This window comes from Salvelinus fontinalis, chromosome 22 (genome assembly GCF_029448725.1).
Source record: "Salvelinus fontinalis isolate EN_2023a chromosome 22, ASM2944872v1, whole genome shotgun sequence".
Classification (NCBI taxonomy): domain Eukaryota; kingdom Metazoa; phylum Chordata; class Actinopteri; order Salmoniformes; family Salmonidae; genus Salvelinus; species Salvelinus fontinalis.
Window position 1 is genome coordinate 20974082 of NC_074686.1, and position 21688 is coordinate 20995769.

Sequence of the window (21688 nt, forward strand, 5' to 3'; positions counted from 1 at the left end):
ACCATCACTCCTGTGTTCCAATGGCATGTTGTGTTAGCTAATCAAAGTTTATCATTTTAAAAGGCTAATTGATCATTAGAAAACCATTTTAGAATTATGTTAGCACAGCTGAAAACTTGTTTTGATTAAAGAAGCAATAAAACTGGCCTTCTTTAGATTAGTTGAGTATCTGGAGCATCAACACTTGTGGGTTCGAATACAGGCTCAAAATGGCCAGAAAAAAAGTCCTTTCTTCTGAAACTCGTCAGTCAATTCTTGTTCTGAGAAATGAAGGCTATTCCATGCGAGAAATTGCCAAGAACCTGAAGATCTCATACAACGCTGTGTACTACTCTCTTCACAGAACAGGGCAAACTGTCTCTAACCAGAATTGAAAGAGGAGTGGGAGGCCCCGGTGCACAACTGAGCAAGAGAACAAGTACATTAGAGTGTCTAGTTTGAGAAACAGACGCCTCACAAGTCCTCAACTGGCAGCTTCATGAAATAGTACCCGCAAAACACCAGTCTCAACGTCAACACTGAAGAGGCGACTCCGAGATGCTGGCCTTCTAGGTACATTCCAGGTGACTACCTCATGAAGCTGGTTGAGAGAATGCCAAAAGTGTGCAAAGCTGTCATCAAGGCTAATTTGAAGAATGTTTAACACATTTTTGTTAACTACATGATTCCATATGTGTTATTTCATAGTTTTGATGTCTTCACTATTATTCTACAATGTAGAAAATAGTACAAATAAAGAAAAACCCTGGAATGAGTATGTGTCCAAACTTTTGACTGGTACTGTATACATACACAGGTAACTGACAAAATAATGTAAACACCATTAAGTTACACAAAGTATATTGAAAGCAGGTGCTTCTAGTTCCTAAGTTAATTAAGCAATTAACATCCCATCATGGGGGGGTCATGTATACAAATGCTGGGCAGCACATTATCTTGGCCATTATTTTGGCTACCATGGCTATGCCCCCATAGGATGACAATGCCCCCATTCACAGGGCACAAGTGGTTAGTGAATGGTTTGTGGGGAATGAAAATGATGAAATCTCAACCCAATTAAAAACTTGTGTGAGATTCTGGCGTGGTGCCTGAGACAGCATCTTCCACCACCATCAACAAACACCAAATGATTGAATTTTTGGTGTAAGAATGGTGTCGCATCCCTCCAATAGAGTTCCAGTCACTTGTAGAATCTATGCCAAGGCTGGTCTGGCTCGTGGAGGCCCAACGGCTTATTAAGACACTATGTTGGTGTTTCCAGTTGTGCGTGTGTGTGTATATATAAATATATATACACACACACACACACACACACACACACACACATATATATATATATATACACACATATATATATATATATATATATATATACATATACATATATATATATGTATATATATATACATATACATATATACATATACACATATATATATATATATATATATATATATATATATATATATATATATATATATGACCAGGTGAATCCAGGTGAAAGCTATGACCCCTTATTGATGTCACTTGTTAAATCCACTTCAATCAGTGTAGATGAAGGGGAGGAGACAGGTTAAAGAAGGATTTTTAAGCCTCGAGACAGTTGAGACATGGATTGGGTATGTGTGCCATTCAGAGGGTGAAAATATTTAAGTGACTTTGAACGGGGTATGGTAGTAAGTGCCAGACACACAGGTTTGAATGTGTCAAGAACTGCAACACTGCAGGGTTTTTCACACTCAGTTTCCCATGTATCAAGAATGGTCCACCACCCAAAGGACATCCAGCCAACGGCAGGCCAGTGGTTGAAAACGGGACATTCATGAAAGAGCACAAAGTAGGCTGACATGAATTGTCCAGAGCAACAGACGGGCTACAGTTAGTCAACTGACAGTCCTGTACAACATTAGTGCCCAAAGACCCATAAAAGATTGCACAACTCATCGTACCTTGACACAAAATGGGGTATGGCAGCAGACAAGAGCTTCACTTTCAGAAAAAAGCAAGAAACTGAAGTTACAGTGGGCTAAGGAACGAAAACACAGGATAATTAGAAAAACATTGCCAGGTCTGATGATTCCCGGTTCCTGCTTTTTCACGTGGATGGGAGGACTAGGGTACGGAGGAAATCACATGACTAAATGTATCCATCATGCCACCTGTCAACTTCGTAGGATAGTGGTGGTGATGGTGTGGGGTGTGTTTTCATGGCACACATTGGGCCCCTGATAAAAGTGGAGCAACATTTGAATGCCACAGGATATCTGAAGATCATTGCCAATCAGGTTCATCCCTTAATGGCAGCAACGTATCCATCTGCAAATAGATTTTTTCAGCAGGATAATGCCCCATGCCACAAGGCTAGGATTGCCCAGGAATGGTTCCACGAAGATGACAGTGAATTCGGCTTACTGCAGTGGCCTGCCCAGTCACCAGATCTCAATCCAATTGAGCATCAGTGGGATGAAATGGAACAAGATATTCGGAGTAGAGATCCGGCACCAGCAAACTTGACACGACTGTGGGGGGCTTTTGAGTCAACATGGGCCAGCATCCCTGTGTAAAGCTTTCAACACCTCGCAGTCCAAACCCCGACAAATTGAGGTTGTCCTGAGGGCAAAAGTGGGTGCACCTGAATATTAGGAAAGTGTTCCTAATGTTTTATACACTCAGTGTATACAGACAGGTAATAATAATATCTGGATAATATCTGGATAATATCTGGAATGTTATACTGTATACAGGTCCAGGTGTTTACTGTGAGGACCTACAACAGGTCTGTGACAGGTCACAGCTCTCTATGACAGGTCACAGCTCTCTATGACAGGTCTATGACAGGTCACAGCTCTCTATGACAGGTCTATGACAGGTCACAGCTCTCTATGACAGGTCTATGACAAGTCACAGCTCTGTATGACAGGCCTATGACAGGCCAGAGCTAATTATAAATAGACACCTCCTCTAAAGAGCATGCTGCAGGTGAAATCTCAAGAAGTGCACTCCGCAAACAATGGAGGAGCGAGGAAACGAGGGAGAGAGAGGTAGAGAGAGAGAGAGACAGTCTAAACTCTTGAGTTCGTAGGGTATGAGAGTCCCTTTTGTCCTTCAGTTCAACCAGCTTCCTTTTCTCTGTCTCTCTCTATGCAAGAGCTTTTTCTGTGGAAGACCTGCAGGCTTTATGAACTGTAATGGAATGCGGTGAGCTGCACTGGCCCACTTAATCAATACACCAAGCCACAGAAAGGTTCTCCAGAGATGACAGATAACAAGAGAGAGTTGGAGGGTGAGGCAGGTTTCATTCACATTCCTTTTCAGGACCGAAAGTGATCGCTCTCCTCTCTCCTTTCTTAGAGAATTACAGATTTTCTCAGAGAATCACCTCTCAATTAACCTTTCTAGGACATGCGTCCCGCTAGCGAAACCACTGACAACATTCCGTTGAAAAGGCAGCGCGGGAAATATTTTTTTTTTTTTTTGAAATATGTAACTTTCACATATTAACAACTCCAATACAGCAAATTAAAGACAAACATCTTGTTAATCTACCTATCGTGTCCGATTTAAAAAATGTTTTATAGCGAAAACACAACATATGATTATGTTAGATCACCGCCAAGTCCAAAAAACACACAGCCATTTTCTCAGCCAAAGATAGGAGTCACAAAAAGCAGAAAGAGATAAAATTAATCACTAACCTTTGATGATCTTCATCAGATGACACTCATAGGACATCATGTTACACAATTCATGTATGTTTTGTTCGATAATGTGCATATTTATATCCAAAAATCTCAGTTTATATTGGCTCCATGTTCAGAAATCCCTCCAAAATATCCGGAGAAATTGCATAGAGCCATATCAAATAACAGAAATACTCATCATAAACTTTGATGAAAGATACATGTTTTACATAGAATTAAAGATACACTTGTTCTTAATGCAACCGCTGTGTCAGATTTCAAAAAAGCGTTACGGAAAAAACACATCATGCAATAATCTGAGACGGCGCTCAGATATAAACAACATTTCACCGCCATGTTGGAGTCAACAGAAATACAAAACTACATCATAAATATTCCCTTACCTTTGCTGATCTTCATCAGAATGCACTCCCAGGAATCCTAGTTCCACAATAAATTGTTTTGTTCGATAATGTCCATTACTTATGTCCAAGTAGCTACTTTTGCTAGCACGTTTAGTACACATGTCCAAACGCTCCCGCAGGTCCAGGCGAACGTCGGACGAAAACTTCAAAAAGGTCGAATAAACTTGTCAAACTAAGTAGAGAATCAATCTTAAGGTTGTTGTTATCAGAAATATTCAATAACGTTCCAACCGGAGAATTCCTTTGTGTCTACAGAAGTAATGGAACGCAAGACGATATCATGTGGAATGCGCGTGACAAGGAATTGGCACTCTGCCAGACCACTGACTGTGGTCACCTCCCATCCGGCTCCACATCACAGTATCACAGCTTCATTCAATGTTCTACAGACTGTTGACATCTAGTGGAAGGCGTAGGAAGTGCGAACATATCTATATCTTACTGGGATTTCAATAGGCGATGAGTTGAAAATCGACCAGCCTCAGAATTCTCACTTCCTGTTTGGATTTTTTCTCAGGTTTTTGCCTGCCATATGAGTTCTGTTATACTCACAGACATCATTCAAACAGTTTTAGAAACTCCAGAGTGTTTTATATCCAATAGTAATAATAATATGCATATATTAGCATCTGGGACAGAGTAGGAGGTAGTTCACTCTGGGCACGCTATTCATCCAAAGTGAAAATGCTGCCCCCTATCCCTAAAAAGTTAACGGCAACTTTTCTGCCATAAAAACCCAGAGAGAGACAGTACTACTGGGATACTATAAATAGACATACAGAGGGTACCTCTGTGGAAATGTCACTACCTTTCCTTTCTGAGACAACGAAGCAGCAATTCATAAAAATCCATAGAGACTCAGGTCTAGATTGGAGGAGCAAAATCTACAAATCTACTGTGTCTGATGGGGTGGGGGATGGTTGGTGGGGGAAAGAGGACAGGGGGGGGGGGCAAGGGAGAGGCAGATCTGGGAGGGAGGGAGGGAGGGAGGGAGGGAGGGAGGGAGGGAGGGAGGGAGGGAGGGAGAAAAAGGAGGCGTGACAAGATGATAGTGACTGCTGAGCGGAGGAGAGAAGAGACAGATTTATCACCAGAGAGCAGAAAGATAGAGAGAAAGACGGATTGGTTAAACTGCAGATATTATTACAGCTAATGATTCACCTCAAGTGGCGATAACTGGGGTACGATCCGTCTCCCTCGCTTCCGCACCCTGGCTTTTTCCACAGAGCCGGGAAGATGACAAGAAGGGGGAGGAGAGAACGAGGAGACAGAAAAAGAGAGTAGAGCGAGAGAGAAAAGAGAGCGAGACAGAAAGGGAGAGAGAGAGAGAGAGAGAGAAAGAGAAAGGGATAGAGAGAGAGAGAGAAAGGGATAGAGAGAGAGAGAGAGAAAGGGATAGAGAGAGAGAGAGAAGGGGATAGAGAGAGAGAGAGAAGGGGATAGAGAGAGAGAGAGAGAGAGAGAGGGATAGAGAAAGAGAGAAGAGCTAGAGAGATAATATTCATCTGTTTCCACCTAGGCCTGTCAGTAGAAATGCCATCTTTCAGATTCCCCATCGTTACAGCGACAATAATGCCGCAGAGCAGAGCCCTGGTCTAGTCTGGTCTCGTCTGCTGGGTACAGGAAACAGGAAGCAGGGAGGGGGACTGAGGTGATCTGGCGCGATGTGTTTACCCAGTCAAGATGGAAAAACACAACAAACACAGCGATCTTACTAATAACACAGAGACAACAAGGACAAACAGGAGTCAGTTAGATGACTGCTGAGGGAAGGAATGAAGGATACAGCAGGAGAAGAGAAGCAGAAACATACAGTTAATGGAACAGAAGTAACAGCCTAGCAAACACTGCAACATTGTGTCAAAGTTCAGACAACTTAGTGTGCTGGTTCTGTGTTTGCGGGGAGTTGTTGGGACAGTGATGTCGACCGTCTGTCTATGCACTTAACCCATAGGAAGAAGGTAGCCTGAATGTTTGCTCTCTGTTCGCCGCTCCCCAGATGTGACAGTTAATCAACTTTTAGTACAACGAATGAGTGTTTACCTGGTGGCTGGTAGTGTGCTGACTCTGGTGAAGAACACAGAGGGTTCTATGTCAACATGCACTCCCAGGGACAGGTCCCGATAGTAGCCCTCCACCTTGCCTGCTCCCCCCGAGTACTTAAACGTCATCACAGCTTCCAACGTCTGGAGAGAGAGAGAGAGCAAAAGGAAAGAAAGATGGAGAAATCTCATTTTAGACAAGGTTATTCTACGATGGAGTGCAGAGCATTAAACCGTAACTCAATGATGGAGGTCAAAGGTTGAAGCTAGTCGCGGTTCACTAAAAGCCTTGGACAAATTTAACCTGTTGGGATGGTCCAACAGTTTCTATGAAACCCTGCATGGAAGAGTAAACCTGTGCGACTGGAGTCAAAGGTGACAAGCCAATCACAGACTCTTTTTTTTCTCCTCAACCGTGAGCAGAAGGAGACTTATTCTGAGCTGAAATGCCAAAAAATGTCTGATGGCAAAATAAAGAACACACAAAAACATATTTTGATGTGTAATCAAGAGTGGAGGGAAGAGGAGGATTATTAGAGCGTCTTGAGTCTTCTCTCAATATTTATACAATGTATTTGGGAAAAGGTGTGTGTGTGTGTGTGTGTGTGCAAGTGAGTGAGTGTGCGTGTAAGGGTGTGTGTGCGTATATGTAAAGACGTGCCTTTGTTTACATTGAAGGCTGACTGGCCATCTACCCATGTGTGTAATCCATTGTGCTAGGCCAAGCGCGTGCGTGTGCGTGTGCGTGTGTGCGTGTGTGTGTACATGCAGTGCCTGTAAACACAGACCAGGTACGAACAGGTTTTCATCATGTTACTCGGTCCATCTGTCTGTCCATGAATCTTTAACCCCATCCAGAGTGATCTGGGGTCAGTGTGACGTTCAGCTCCATTTCCCCTGGCTGTCTACTGTGGAGGGCCTGACTACACATCACCTTCATGGTTCAATGCACCGTTTCAGAACAGCCCAAGCGAAAGGCTTAACCCCAAAGAGATGGTGTCTAAGATGGTCTGTCATCCTTCCTCCTCCTCTCTTCCTGTTAAATGGTGCACCACATGCCCATGTCCCTGGGGTTGTTATGTAAAAGAGCCACCGCATCGTGTCTGAGGCACACATGGCCTGGTCACGCATGTCTGTGTCTCCTTCAGCCAGAGGGACAGATGCCACTCTCTTGCTTGACAAGATCTTATCTGGTTCCCCCTCTCTCTCCTGTTCTCCTCCTCTCCTCTCTCTGGCTGCACATAACTAGATTTCTCCTTAACTAAGTGAATTTGTTAACACACAAAATACATTTCATCACTTTTGATGAATAGGTTATTTCATTGAGACACAGAGGTATACTGTGCAGAAGGCTGACGCATGCATATGTACAGGCGATGCGAGACAAACGCGGTCACTGAGACGTACCTCCTCTCCTTCTGCTGTTTAACATGCACGGCTCATTGTGGAGGGGTCTGGTATGAGCGTGACACACAGAGGTTGTCATATCACTATGGAAATGAGGTTGTATTACAAGAGGGAGGTTGCAGGAGGACCATGTCGTGGGAGGAAGCTGATGACCCACACGGTAAAGATGGAAACACGGCAGAGACAGACACACAGACCTAGTCATGGCAAAGACAGACACACAGACATAGTCATGGCAGGGACAGACACACAGACCTAGTCATGGCAGAGACAGACACACAGACCTAGTCATGGCAGAGACAGACACACAGGCCTAGTCATGGCAGAGACAGACACACAGACCTAGTCATGGCAGAGACAGACACACAGACCTAGTCATGGCAGAGACAGACACACAGACCTAGTCATGGCAGAGACAGACACACAGGCCTAGTCATGGCAGAGACAAACAGAAAGACAGACAGACCTAGTCATGGCAAGGACAGACACACAGACCTAGTCATGGCAGAGACAGACACACAGACCTAGTCATGGCAGAGACAGACACACAGACCTAGTCATGGCAGAGACAGACACACAGACCTAGTCATGGCAGAGACAGACACACAGGCCTAGTCATGGCAGAGACAAACAGAAAGACAGACAGACCTAGTCATGGCAAGGACAGACACACAGACCTAGTCATGGCAGAGACAGACAGACACACAGACCTAGTCATGGCAGAGACAGACACACATACCTAGTCATGGCAGAGACAGACACACATACCTAGTCATGGCAGAGACAGACAGACACAGACAGACAGACAGGACAGACAGAGACAGACAGAGAGACAGAGAGACAGACAGACAGACAGACAGACCTAGTAATGGCAGAGACAGACACACAGACCTAGTCATGGCAGAGACAGACAGACAGACAGACCTAGTCATGGTAGAGACAGACACACAGACCTAGTCATGGTAGAGACAGAGACAGACACACAGACCTAGTCATGGCAGAGACAGACAGACAGACCTAGTCATGGCAGAGACAGACACACAGACCTAGTCATGGCAGGGACAGACAGACAGACCTAGTGGAGGGGTCTGGTATGAGCGTGACACACAGAGGTTGTCATATCACTATGGAAATGAGGTTGTATTACAAGAGGGAGGTTGCAGGAGGACCATGTCGTGGGAGGAAGCTGATGACCCACACGGTAAAGATGGAAACACGGCAGAGACAGACACACAGACCTAGTCATGGCAAAGACAGACACACAGACCTAGTCATGGTAGAGACAGACACACAGCCCTAGTCATGGCAGAGACAGACACACAGACCTAGTCATGGCAAGGACAGACACACAGACCTAGTCATGGCAGAGACAGACACAAATACCTAGTCATGGCAGAGACAGACACACATACCTAATCATGGCAGAGACAGACAAACAGACCTAGACATGGCAGAGACAGACACACAGACCTAGTCATGGCAAGGACAGACACACAGACCTAGTCATGGCAGAGACAGACACAAATACCTAGTCATGGCAGAGACAGACACACATACCTAGTCATGGCAGAGACAGACAGACACAGACAGACAGACAGACAGACCTAGTCATGGCAGAGACAGACAGAGACACAGACCTAGTCATGGCAGAGACAGACAGACAGACCTAGTCATGGCAGAGAGACAGACAGACAGACCTAGTCATGGCAGAGACAGACAGACAGACCTAGCCATGGCAGAGACAGGCAGAAAGACAGACAGACCTAGTCATGGCAGAGACAGACAGACAGACCTAATAATGGCAGAGACAGATAGACAGAAAGACCTAGTCATGGCAGAGACAGACAGACACACAGACCTAGTCATGGCAGAGACAGACACACAGACCTAGTCATGGCAGAGACAGACAGACAGACCTAGTCATGGCAGAGACAGACAGACAGACCTAGTCATGGTAGAGACAGACAGACAGACCTAGTCATGGCAGAGACAGACAGACAGACCTAGTCATGGCAGAGAGACAGACAGACAGACCTAGTCATGGCAGAGACAGACAGACAGACCTAGCCATGGCAGAGACAGGCAGAAAGACAGACAGACCTAGTCATGGCAGAGACAGACAGACAGACCTAATAATGGCAGAGACAGATAGACAGAAAGACCTAGTCATGGCAGAGACAGACAGACACACAGACCTAGTCATGGCAGAGACAGACACACAGACCTAGTCATGGTAGAGACAGACAGACACACAGACCTAGTCATGGTAGAGACAGACAGACACACAGACCTAGTCATGGTAGAGACAGACAGACACACAGACCTAGTCATGGCAGAGACAGACACACACACACACAGACCTAGTCATGGCAGAGACAGACACACACACACACAGACCTAGTCATGGCAGAGACAGACACACACACACACAGACCTAGTCATGGCAGAGACAGACACACAGACCTAGTCATGGCAGAGACAGACAGACACACAGACCTAGTCATGGTAGAGACAGACACACAGACCTAGTCATGGTAGAGACAGAGACAGACACACAGACCTAGTCATGGCAGAGACAGACAGACAGACCTAGTCATGGCAGAGACAGACACACAGACCTAGTCATGGCAAAGACAGACACACAGACCTAGTCATGGCAGGGACAGACACACAGACCTAGTCATGGCAGAGACAGACAGACACACAGACCTAGTCATGGCAGAGACAGACACACAGGCCTAGTCATGGCAGAGACAAACAGAAAGACAGACAGACCTAGTCATGGCAAGGACAGACACACAGACCTAGTCATGGCAGAGACAGACACACAGACCTAGTCATGGCAGAGACAGACACACAGACCTAGTCATGGCAGAGACAGACACACAGACCTAGTCATGGCAGAGACAGACACACAGGCCTAGTCATGGCAGAGACAAACAGAAAGACAGACAGACCTAGTCATGGCAAGGACAGACACACAGACCTAGTCATGGCAGAGACAGACAGACACACAGACCTAGTCATGGCAGAGACAGACACACATACCTAGTCATGGCAGAGACAGACACACATACCTAGTCATGGCAGAGACAGACAGACACAGACAGACAGGACAGACAGAGACAGACAGAGAGACAGAGAGACAGACCTAGTAATGGCAGAGACAGACACACAGACCTAGTCATGGCAGAGACAGACAGACAGACAGACCTAGTCATGGTAGAGACAGACACACAGACCTAGTCATGGTAGAGACAGAGACAGACACACAGACCTAGTCATGGCAGAGACAGACAGACAGACCTAGTCATGGCAGAGACAGACAGACAGACCTAGTCATGGCAGAGACAGACACACAGACCTAGTCATGGCAGGGACAGACAGACAGACCTAGTGGAGGGGTCTGGTATGAGCGTGACACACAGAGGTTGTCATATCACTATGGAAATGAGGTTGTATTACAAGAAGGAGGTTGCAGGAAGACCATGTCGTGGGAGGAGGCTGATGACCCACACGGTAAAGATGGAAACACGGCAGAGACAGACACACAGACCTAGTCATGGCAAAGACAGACACACAGACCTAGTCATGGTAGAGACAGACACACAGACCTAGTCATGGCAGAGACAGACACACAGACCTAGTCATGGCAAGGACAGACACACAGACCTAGTCATGGCAGAGACAGACACAAATACCTAGTCATGGCAGAGACAGACACACATACCTAATCATGGCAGAGACAGACAAACAGACCTAGTCATGGCAGAGACAGACACACAGACCTAGTCATGGCAAGGACAGACACACAGACCTAGTCATGGCAGAGACAGACACAAATACCTAGTCATGGCAGAGACAGACACACATACCTAGTCATGGCAGAGACAGACAGACACAGACAGACAGACAGACAGACCTAGTCATGGCAGAGACAGACAGAGACACAGACCTAGTCATGGCAGAGACAGACAGACAGACCTAGTCATGGCAGAGAGACAGACAGACAGACCTAGTCATGGCAGAGACAGACAGACAGACCTAGCCATGGCAGAGACAGACACACAGACCTAGTCATGGTAGAGACAGACAGACAGACCTAGTCATGGCAGAGACAGACAGACAGACCTAGTCATGGTAGAGACAGACAGACAGACCTAGTCATGGCAGAGACAGACAGACAGACCTAGTCATGGCAGAGAGACAGACAGACAGACCTAGTCATGGCAGAGACAGACAGACACACAGACCTAGTCATGGCAGAGACAGACACACAGACCTAGTCATGGTAGAGACAGACAGACAGACCTAGTCATGGCAGAGACAGACAGACAGACCTAGTCATGGTAGAGACAGACAGACAGACCTAGTCATGGCAGAGACAGACAGACAGACCTAGTCATGGCAGAGAGACAGACAGACAGACCTAGTCATGGCAGAGACAGACAGACAGACCTAGCCATGGCAGAGACAGGCAGAAAGACAGACAGACCTAGTCATGGCAGAGACAGACAGACAGACCTAATAATGGCAGAGACAGATAGACAGAAAGACCTAGTCATGGCAGAGACAGACAGACACACAGACCTAGTCATGGCAGAGACAGACACACAGACCTAGTCATGGTAGAGACAGACAGACACACAGACCTAGTCATGGTAGAGACAGACAGACACACAGACCTAGTCATGGTAGAGACAGACAGACACACAGACCTAGTCATGGCAGAGACAGACACACACACACACACAGACCTAGTCATGGCAGAGACAGACACACACACACACAGACCTAGTCATGGCAGAGACAGACACACACACACACAGACCTAGTCATGGCAGAGACAGACACACAGACCTAGTCATGGCAGAGACAGACAGACACACAGACCTAGTCATGGTAGAGACAGACACACAGACCTAGTCATGGTAGAGACAGAGACAGACACACAGACCTAGTCATGGCAGAGACAGACAGACAGACCTAGTCATGGCAGAGACAGACACACAGACCTAGTCATGGCAAAGACAGACACACAGACCTAGTCATGGCAGGGACAGACACACAGACCTAGTCATGGCAGAGACAGACAGACACACAGACCTAGTCATGGCAGAGACAGACACACAGGCCTAGTCATGGCAGAGACAAACAGAAAGACAGACAGACCTAGTCATGGCAAGGACAGACACACAGACCTAGTCATGGCAGAGACAGACACACAGACCTAGTCATGGCAGAGACAGACACACAGACCTAGTCATGGCAGAGACAGACACACAGACCTAGTCATGGCAGAGACAGACACACAGGCCTAGTCATGGCAGAGACAAACAGAAAGACAGACAGACCTAGTCATGGCAAGGACAGACACACAGACCTAGTCATGGCAGAGACAGACAGACACACAGACCTAGTCATGGCAGAGACAGACACACATACCTAGTCATGGCAGAGACAGACACACATACCTAGTCATGGCAGAGACAGACAGACACAGACAGACAGGACAGACAGAGACAGACAGAGAGACAGAGAGACAGACCTAGTAATGGCAGAGACAGACACACAGACCTAGTCATGGCAGAGACAGACAGACAGACAGACCTAGTCATGGTAGAGACAGACACACAGACCTAGTCATGGTAGAGACAGAGACAGACACACAGACCTAGTCATGGCAGAGACAGACAGACAGACCTAGTCATGGCAGAGACAGACAGACAGACCTAGTCATGGCAGAGACAGACACACAGACCTAGTCATGGCAGGGACAGACAGACAGACCTAGTGGAGGGGTCTGGTATGAGCGTGACACACAGAGGTTGTCATATCACTATGGAAATGAGGTTGTATTACAAGAAGGAGGTTGCAGGAAGACCATGTCGTGGGAGGAGGCTGATGACCCACACGGTAAAGATGGAAACACGGCAGAGACAGACACACAGACCTAGTCATGGCAAAGACAGACACACAGACCTAGTCATGGTAGAGACAGACACACAGACCTAGTCATGGCAGAGACAGACACACAGACCTAGTCATGGCAAGGACAGACACACAGACCTAGTCATGGCAGAGACAGACACAAATACCTAGTCATGGCAGAGACAGACACACATACCTAATCATGGCAGAGACAGACAAACAGACCTAGTCATGGCAGAGACAGACACACAGACCTAGTCATGGCAAGGACAGACACACAGACCTAGTCATGGCAGAGACAGACACAAATACCTAGTCATGGCAGAGACAGACACACATACCTAGTCATGGCAGAGACAGACAGACACAGACAGACAGACAGACAGACCTAGTCATGGCAGAGACAGACAGAGACACAGACCTAGTCATGGCAGAGACAGACAGACAGACCTAGTCATGGCAGAGAGACAGACAGACAGACCTAGTCATGGCAGAGACAGACAGACAGACCTAGCCATGGCAGAGACAGGCAGAAAGACAGACAGACCTAGTCATGGCAGAGACAGACAGACAGACCTAGTCATGGCAGAGAGACAGACAGATAGACCTAATAATGGCAGAGACAGATAGACAGAAAGCAGACAGAAAGACCTAGTCATGGCAGAGACAGACAGACACACAGACCTAGTCATGGCAGAGACAGACACACAGACCTAGTCATGGTAGAGACAGACAGACACACAGACCTAGTCATAGTAGAGACAGACAGACACACAGACCTAGTCATGGTAGAGACAGACAGACACACAGACCTAGTCATGGCAGAGACAGACACACACACACACAGACCTAGTCATGGCAGAGACAGACACACACACACACAGACCTAGTCATGGCAGAGACAGACACACACACACACAGACCTAGTCATGGCAGAGACAGACACACAGACCTAGTCATGGCAGAGACAGACAGACACACAGACCTAGTCATGGTAGAGACAGACACACAGACCTAGTCATGGTAGAGACAGAGACAGACACACAGACCTAGTCATGGCAGAGACAGACAGACAGACCTAGTCATGGCAGAGACAGACAGACAGACCTAGTCATGGCAGAGACAGACACACAGACCTAGTCATGGCAGGGACAGACAGACAGACTTGGTGGAGGGGTCTGGTATGAGCGTGACACACAGAGGTTGTCATATCACTATGGAAATGAGGTTGTATTACAAGAAGGAGGTTGCAGGAAGACCATGTCGTGGGAGGAGGCTGATGACCCACATGGTAAAGATGGAAACACGGCAGAGACAGACACACAGACCTAGTCATGGCAAAGACAGACACACAGACCTAGTCATGGTAGAGACAGACACACAGACCTAGTCATGGCAGAGACAGACACACAGACCTAGTCATGGCAAGGACAGACACACAGACCTAGTCATGGCAGAGACAGACACAAATACCTAGTCATGGCAGAGACAGACACACATACCTAATCATGGCAGAGACAGACAAACAGACCTAGTCATGGCAGAGACAGACACACAGACCTAGTCATGGCAAGGACAGACACACAGACCTAGTCATGGCAGAGACAGACACAAATACCTAGTCATGGCAGAGACAGACACACATACCTAGTCATGGCAGAGACAGACAGACACAGACAGACAGACAGACAGACCTAGTCATGGCAGAGACAGACAGAGACACAGACCTAGTCATGGCAGAGACAGACAGACAGACCTAGTCATGGCAGAGAGACAGACAGACAGACCTAGTCATGGCAGAGACAGACAGACAGACCTAGCCATGGCAGAGACAGGCAGAAAGACAGACAGACCTAGTCATGGCAGAGACAGACAGACAGACCTAGTCATGGCAGAGAGACAGACAGATAGACCTAATAATGGCAGAGACAGATAGACAGAAAGCAGACAGAAAGACCTAGTCATGGCAGAGACAGACAGACACACAGACCTAGTCATGGCAGAGACAGACACACAGACCTAGTCATGGTAGAGACAGACAGACACACAGACCTAGTCATAGTAGAGACAGACAGACACACAGACCTAGTCATGGTAGAGACAGACAGACACACAGACCTAGTCATGGCAGAGACAGACACACACACACACAGACCTAGTCATGGCAGAGACAGACACACACACACACAGACCTAGTCATGGCAGAGACAGACACACACACACACAGACCTAGTCATGGCAGAGACAGACACACAGACCTAGTCATGGCAGAGACAGACAGACACACAGACCTAGTCATGGTAGAGACAGACACACAGACCTAGTCATGGTAGAGACAGAGACAGACACACAGACCTAGTCATGGCAGAGACAGACAGACAGACCTAGTCATGGCAGAGACAGACAGACAGACCTAGTCATGGCAGAGACAGACACACAGACCTAGTCATGGCAGGGACAGACAGACAGACTTGGTGGAGGGGTCTGGTATGAGCGTGACACACAGAGGTTGTCATATCACTATGGAAATGAGGTTGTATTACAAGAGGGAGGTTGCAGGAGGACCATGTCGTGGGAGGAGGCTGATGACCCACACGGTAAAGATGGAAACACGGCAGAGACAGACACACAGACCTAGTCATGGTAGAGACAGACACACAGACCTAGTCATGGCAGAGACAGACACACATACCTAATCATGGCAGAGACAGACAAACAGACCTAGTCATGGCAGAGACAGACACACATACCTAGTCATGGCAGAGACAGACAGACACAGACAGACAGACAGACAGACAGACAGACCTAGTCATGGCAGAGACAGACAGAGACACAGACCTAGTCATGGCAGAGACAGACAGACAGACCTAGTCATGGCAGAGAGACAGACAGACAGACCTAGTCATGGCAGAGACAGACAGACAGACAGACCTAGCCATGGCAGAGACAGGCAGAAAGACAGACAGACCTAGTCATGGCAGAAACAGACAGAAAGACAGACCTAATAATGGCAGAGACAGATAGACAGAAAGCAGACAGAAAGACCTAGTCATGGCAGAGACAGACAGACACACAGACCTAGTCATGGCAGAGACAGACACACAGACCTAGTCATGGTAGAGACAGACTGACACACAGACCTAGTCATGGTAGAGACAGACAGACACACAGACCTAGTCATGTCAGAGACAGACACACACACACACAGGCCTAGTCATGGCAGAGACAGACACACAGACCTAGTCATGGCAGAGACAGACAGACACACAGACCTAGTCATGGTAGAGACAGACAGACACACAGACCTAGTCATGGTAGAGACAGACAGTCACACAGACCTAGTCATGGCAGAGACAGAGACAGACACACAGACCTAGTCATGGCAGAGACAGACAGACAGACAGACAGACCTAGTCATGGCAGAGACAGACACACACACAGACCTAGTCATTTGCAGAGACAGACACAAACACAGACCTAGTCATTTGCAGAGACAGACAGACACACACAGACCTAGTCATGGCAGAGACAGACAGACACACAGACCTAGTCATGGCAGAGACAGACAGACACACAGACCTAGTCATGGCAGAGACAGACACACAGACCTAGTCATGGCAGAGACAGACACACAGACCTAGTCATGGCAGAGACAGACACATAGACCTAGTCATGGCAGAGACAGACACACAGACCTAGACATGGCAGAGACAGACACACAGACCTAGTCATGGCAGAGACAGACACACACACAGACCTAGTCATGGCAGAGACAGACAGACAGATTGACCTAGTCATGGCAGAGACAGACAGACAGACCTAGTTATGGCAGAGAGAGACAGACAGACCTAGTCATGGCAGAAACAGACACACACACAGACCTAGTCATGGCAGGGACAGACAGACAGACCTAGTCATGGCAGAGATAGACAGAAAGACAGACAGACCTAGTCATGGCAGAGACAGACAGAAAGACAGACAGACCTAGTCATGGCAGAGACAGACACACATACCTAATCATGGCAGAGACAGACACACAGACCTAGTCATGGCAGAGAGACACACATACCTAGTCATGGCAGAGACAGACAGACAGACAGACAGACAAACAGACCTAGTCATGGCAGAGACAGACAGAGACACAGACCTAGTCATGGCAGAGACAGACAGACAGACCTAGTCATGGAAGAGAGACAGACAGACAGACCTAGTCATGGCAGAGACAGACAGACCTAGCCATGGCAGAAACAGACAGAAAGACAGACCTAATAATGGCAGAGACAGATAGACAGAAAGCAGACAGAAAGACCTAGTCATGGCAGAGACAGACAGACACACAGACCTAGTCATGGTAGAGACAGACAGACACACAGACCTAGTCATGGCAGAGACAGACACACACACAGACCTAGTCATGGCAGAGACAGACACACACACAGACCTAGTCATTTGCAGAGACAGACACAAACACAGACCTAGTCATTTGCAGAGACAGACACACACACAGACATAGTCATGGCAGAGACAGATAGACACACAGACCTAGTCATGGCAGAGACAGACAGACACACAGACCTAGTCATGGCAGACAGACAGACACACAGACCTAGTCATGGCAGAGACAGACACACAGACCTAGTCATGGCAGAGACAGACACATAGACCTAGTCATGGCAGAGACAGACACACAGACCTAGTCATGGCAGAGACAGACACACAGACCTAGTCATGGCAGAGACAGACACACACACAGACCTAGTCATGGCAGAGACAGACACACACACAGACCTAGTCATGGCAGAGACAGACAGACAGATTGACCTAGTCATGGCAGAGACAGACACACACACAGACCTAGTCATGGCAGGGACAGACAGACAGACCTAGTCATGGCAGAGATAGACAGAAAGACAGACAGACCTAGTCATGGCAGAGACAGACAGAAAGACAGACAGACCTAGTCATGGCAGAGACAGACACACATACCTAATCATGGCAGAGACAGACACACAGACCTAGTCATGGCAGAGACAGACACACATACCTAGTCATGGCAGAGACAGACAGACAGACAGACAGACAGACAGACCTAGTCATGGAAGAGAGACAGACAGACAGACCTAGTCATGGCAGAGACAGACAGACAGACCTAGCCATGGCAGAAACAGACAGAAAGACAGACCTAATAATGGCAGAGACAGATAGACAGAAAGCAGACAGAAAGACCTAGTCATGGCAGAGACAGACAGACACACAGACCTAGTCATGGTAGAGACAGACAGACACACAGACCTAGTCATGGCAGAGAGAGACACACACACAGACCTAGTCATGGCAGAGACAGACACACACACAGACCTAGTCATTTGCAGAGACAGACACAAACACAGACCTAGTCATTTGCAGAGACAGACACACACACAGACATAGTCATGGCAGAGACAGATAGACACACAGACCTAGTCATGGCAGAGACAGACAGACACACAGACCTAGTCATGGCAGAGACAGACACACAGACCTAGTCATGGCAGAGACAGACACATAGACCTAGTCATGGCAGAGACAGACACACAGACCTAGTCATGGCAGAGACAGACACACAGACCTAGTCATGGCAGAGACAGACACACACACAGACCTAGTCATGGCAGAGACAGACACACACACAGACCTAGTCATGGCAGAGACAGACAGACAGATTGACCTAGTCATGGCAGAGACAGACAGACAGACCTAGTCATGGCAGAGACAGACACACAGACCTAGTCATGGCAGAGACAGACAGACAGATCTAGTCATGGCAGAGACAGACACACACACAGACCTAGTCATGGCAGAGACAGACACACACACAGACCTAGTCATGGCAGAGACAGACACACACACAGACCTAGTCATGGCAGAGACAGACAGACACACAGACCTAGTCATGGCAGAGACAGACAGACACACAGACCTAGTCATGGCAGAGACAGACAGACAGACAGACCTAGTCATGGCAGAGACAGACAGACAGACAGACAGACCTAGTCATGGCAGAGACAGACACACAGACCTAGTCATGGCAGAGACAGACAGACACACAGACCTAGTCATGGCAGAGACAGACACACAGACCTAGTCATGGTAGAGACAGACACACAGACCTAGTCATGGCAGAGACAGACAGACAGACAGACCTAGTCATGGCAGAGACAGACAGACAGACCTAGTCATGTCAGAGACAGACACACAGACCTAGTCATGGCAGACAGACAGACACACAGACCTAGTCATGGTAGAGACAGACACACAGACCTAGTCATGGTAGAGACAGACACACAGACCTAGTCATGGCAGAGACAGACAGACAGACATACCTAGTCATGGCAGAGACAGACAGACAGACAGACCTAGTCATGGCAGAGACAGACAGACAGACCTAGTCATGGCAGAGACAGACAGAAAGACAGACAGACCTAGTCATGGCAGAGACAGACAGAAAGACAGACAGACCTAGTCATGGCAGAGACAGACAGAAAGACAGACAGACCTAGTCATGGCAGAGACAGACAGACAGAAAGACCTAGTCATGGCAGAGACAGACAGACAGAAAGACCTAGTCATGGCAGAGACAGACAGACAGACAGACCTAGTCATGGCAGAGACAGACACACAGACCTAGTCATGGCAGAGACAGACACACAGACCTAGTCATAGCAGAGACAGACACACAGACCTAGTCATGGCAGAGACAGACACATAGACCTAGTCATGGCAGAGACAGACACACAGATCTAGTCATAGCAGAGACAGACAGACAGACCTAGTCATGGCAGAGACAGACAGAAAGACAGACAGACCTAGTCATGGCAGAGACAGACAGAAAGACAGACAGACCTAGTCATGGCAGAGACAGACAGAAAGACAGACAGACCTAGTCATGGCAGAGACAGACAGACAGACAGAAATACCTAGTCATGGCAGAGACAGAAAGACAGACAGACCTAGTCATGGCAGAGACAGACAGAAAGACAGACCTAATAATGGCAGAGACAGACAGACACACAGACCTAGTCATGGCAGAGACAGACACACACACAGACCTAGTCATGGCAGAGACAGACACACACACAGACCTAGTCATTTGCAGAGACAGACACAAACACAGACCTAGTCATTTGCAGAGACAGACACAAACACAGACCTAGTCATGGCAGAGACAGACAGACACACAGACCTAGTCATGGCAGAGACAGACAGACACACAGACCTAGTCATGGCAGAGACAGACAGACACACAGACCTAGTCATGGCAGAGACAGACACACAGACCTAGTCATGGCAGAGACAGACACACACACAGACCTAGTCATGGCAGAGAGAGACAGACACACAGACCTAGTCATGGTAGAGACAGACACACAGACCTAGTCATGGTAGAGAGACACACAGACCTAGTCATGGCAGAGACAGACAGACAGACATACCTAGTCATGGCAGAGACAGACAGACCTAGTCATGGCAGAGACAGACAGAAAGACAGACAGACCTAGTCATGGCAGAGACAGACAGAAAGACAGACAGACCTAGTCATGGCAGAGACAGACAGAAAGACAGACAGACCTAGTCATGGCAGAGACAGACAGAAAGACAGACAGACCTAGTCATGGCAGAGACAGACAGACAGAAAGACCTAGTCATGGCAGAAACAGACAGACAGAAAGACCTAGTCATGGCAGAGACAGACAGACAGAAAGACCTAGTCATGGCAGAGACAGACACACAGACCTAGTCATGGCAGAGACAGACACACAGACCTAGTCATGGCAGAGACAGACACACAGACCTAGTCATAGCAGAGACAGACACACAGACCTAGTCATGGCAGAGACAGACACATAGACCTAGTCATGGCAGAGACAGACACACAGATCTAGTCATAGCAGAGACAGACAGACAGACCTAGTCATGGCAGAGACAGACAGAAAGACAGACAGACCTAGTCATGGCAGAGACAGACAGAAAGACAGACAGACCTAGTCATGGCAGAGACAGACAGAAAGACAGACAGACCTAGTCATGGCAGAGACAGACAGACAGACAGAAATACCTAGTCATGGCAGAGACAGAAAGACAGACAGACCTAGTCATGGCAGAGACAGACAGAAAGACAGACCTAATAATGGCAGAGACAGACAGACACACAGACCTAGTCATG

General features: G+C 47.6%; 1 protein-coding gene across 2 annotated transcripts in view; it reads right to left on the reverse strand.

Moving 5' to 3' along the window:
• The window catches only part of LOC129820013 (trafficking protein particle complex subunit 9-like), a 296319-nt gene that overhangs the window by 128328 nt on the left and 146303 nt on the right, over positions 1-21688 (reverse strand). For both annotated transcript variants that reach the window (XM_055876803.1, XM_055876802.1), the window contains one exon: positions 6149-6291. In XM_055876803.1, coding sequence (XP_055732778.1) covers positions 6149-6291 — 143 coding nt within the window. The remainder of the gene's footprint in view (positions 1-6148; positions 6292-21688) is intronic.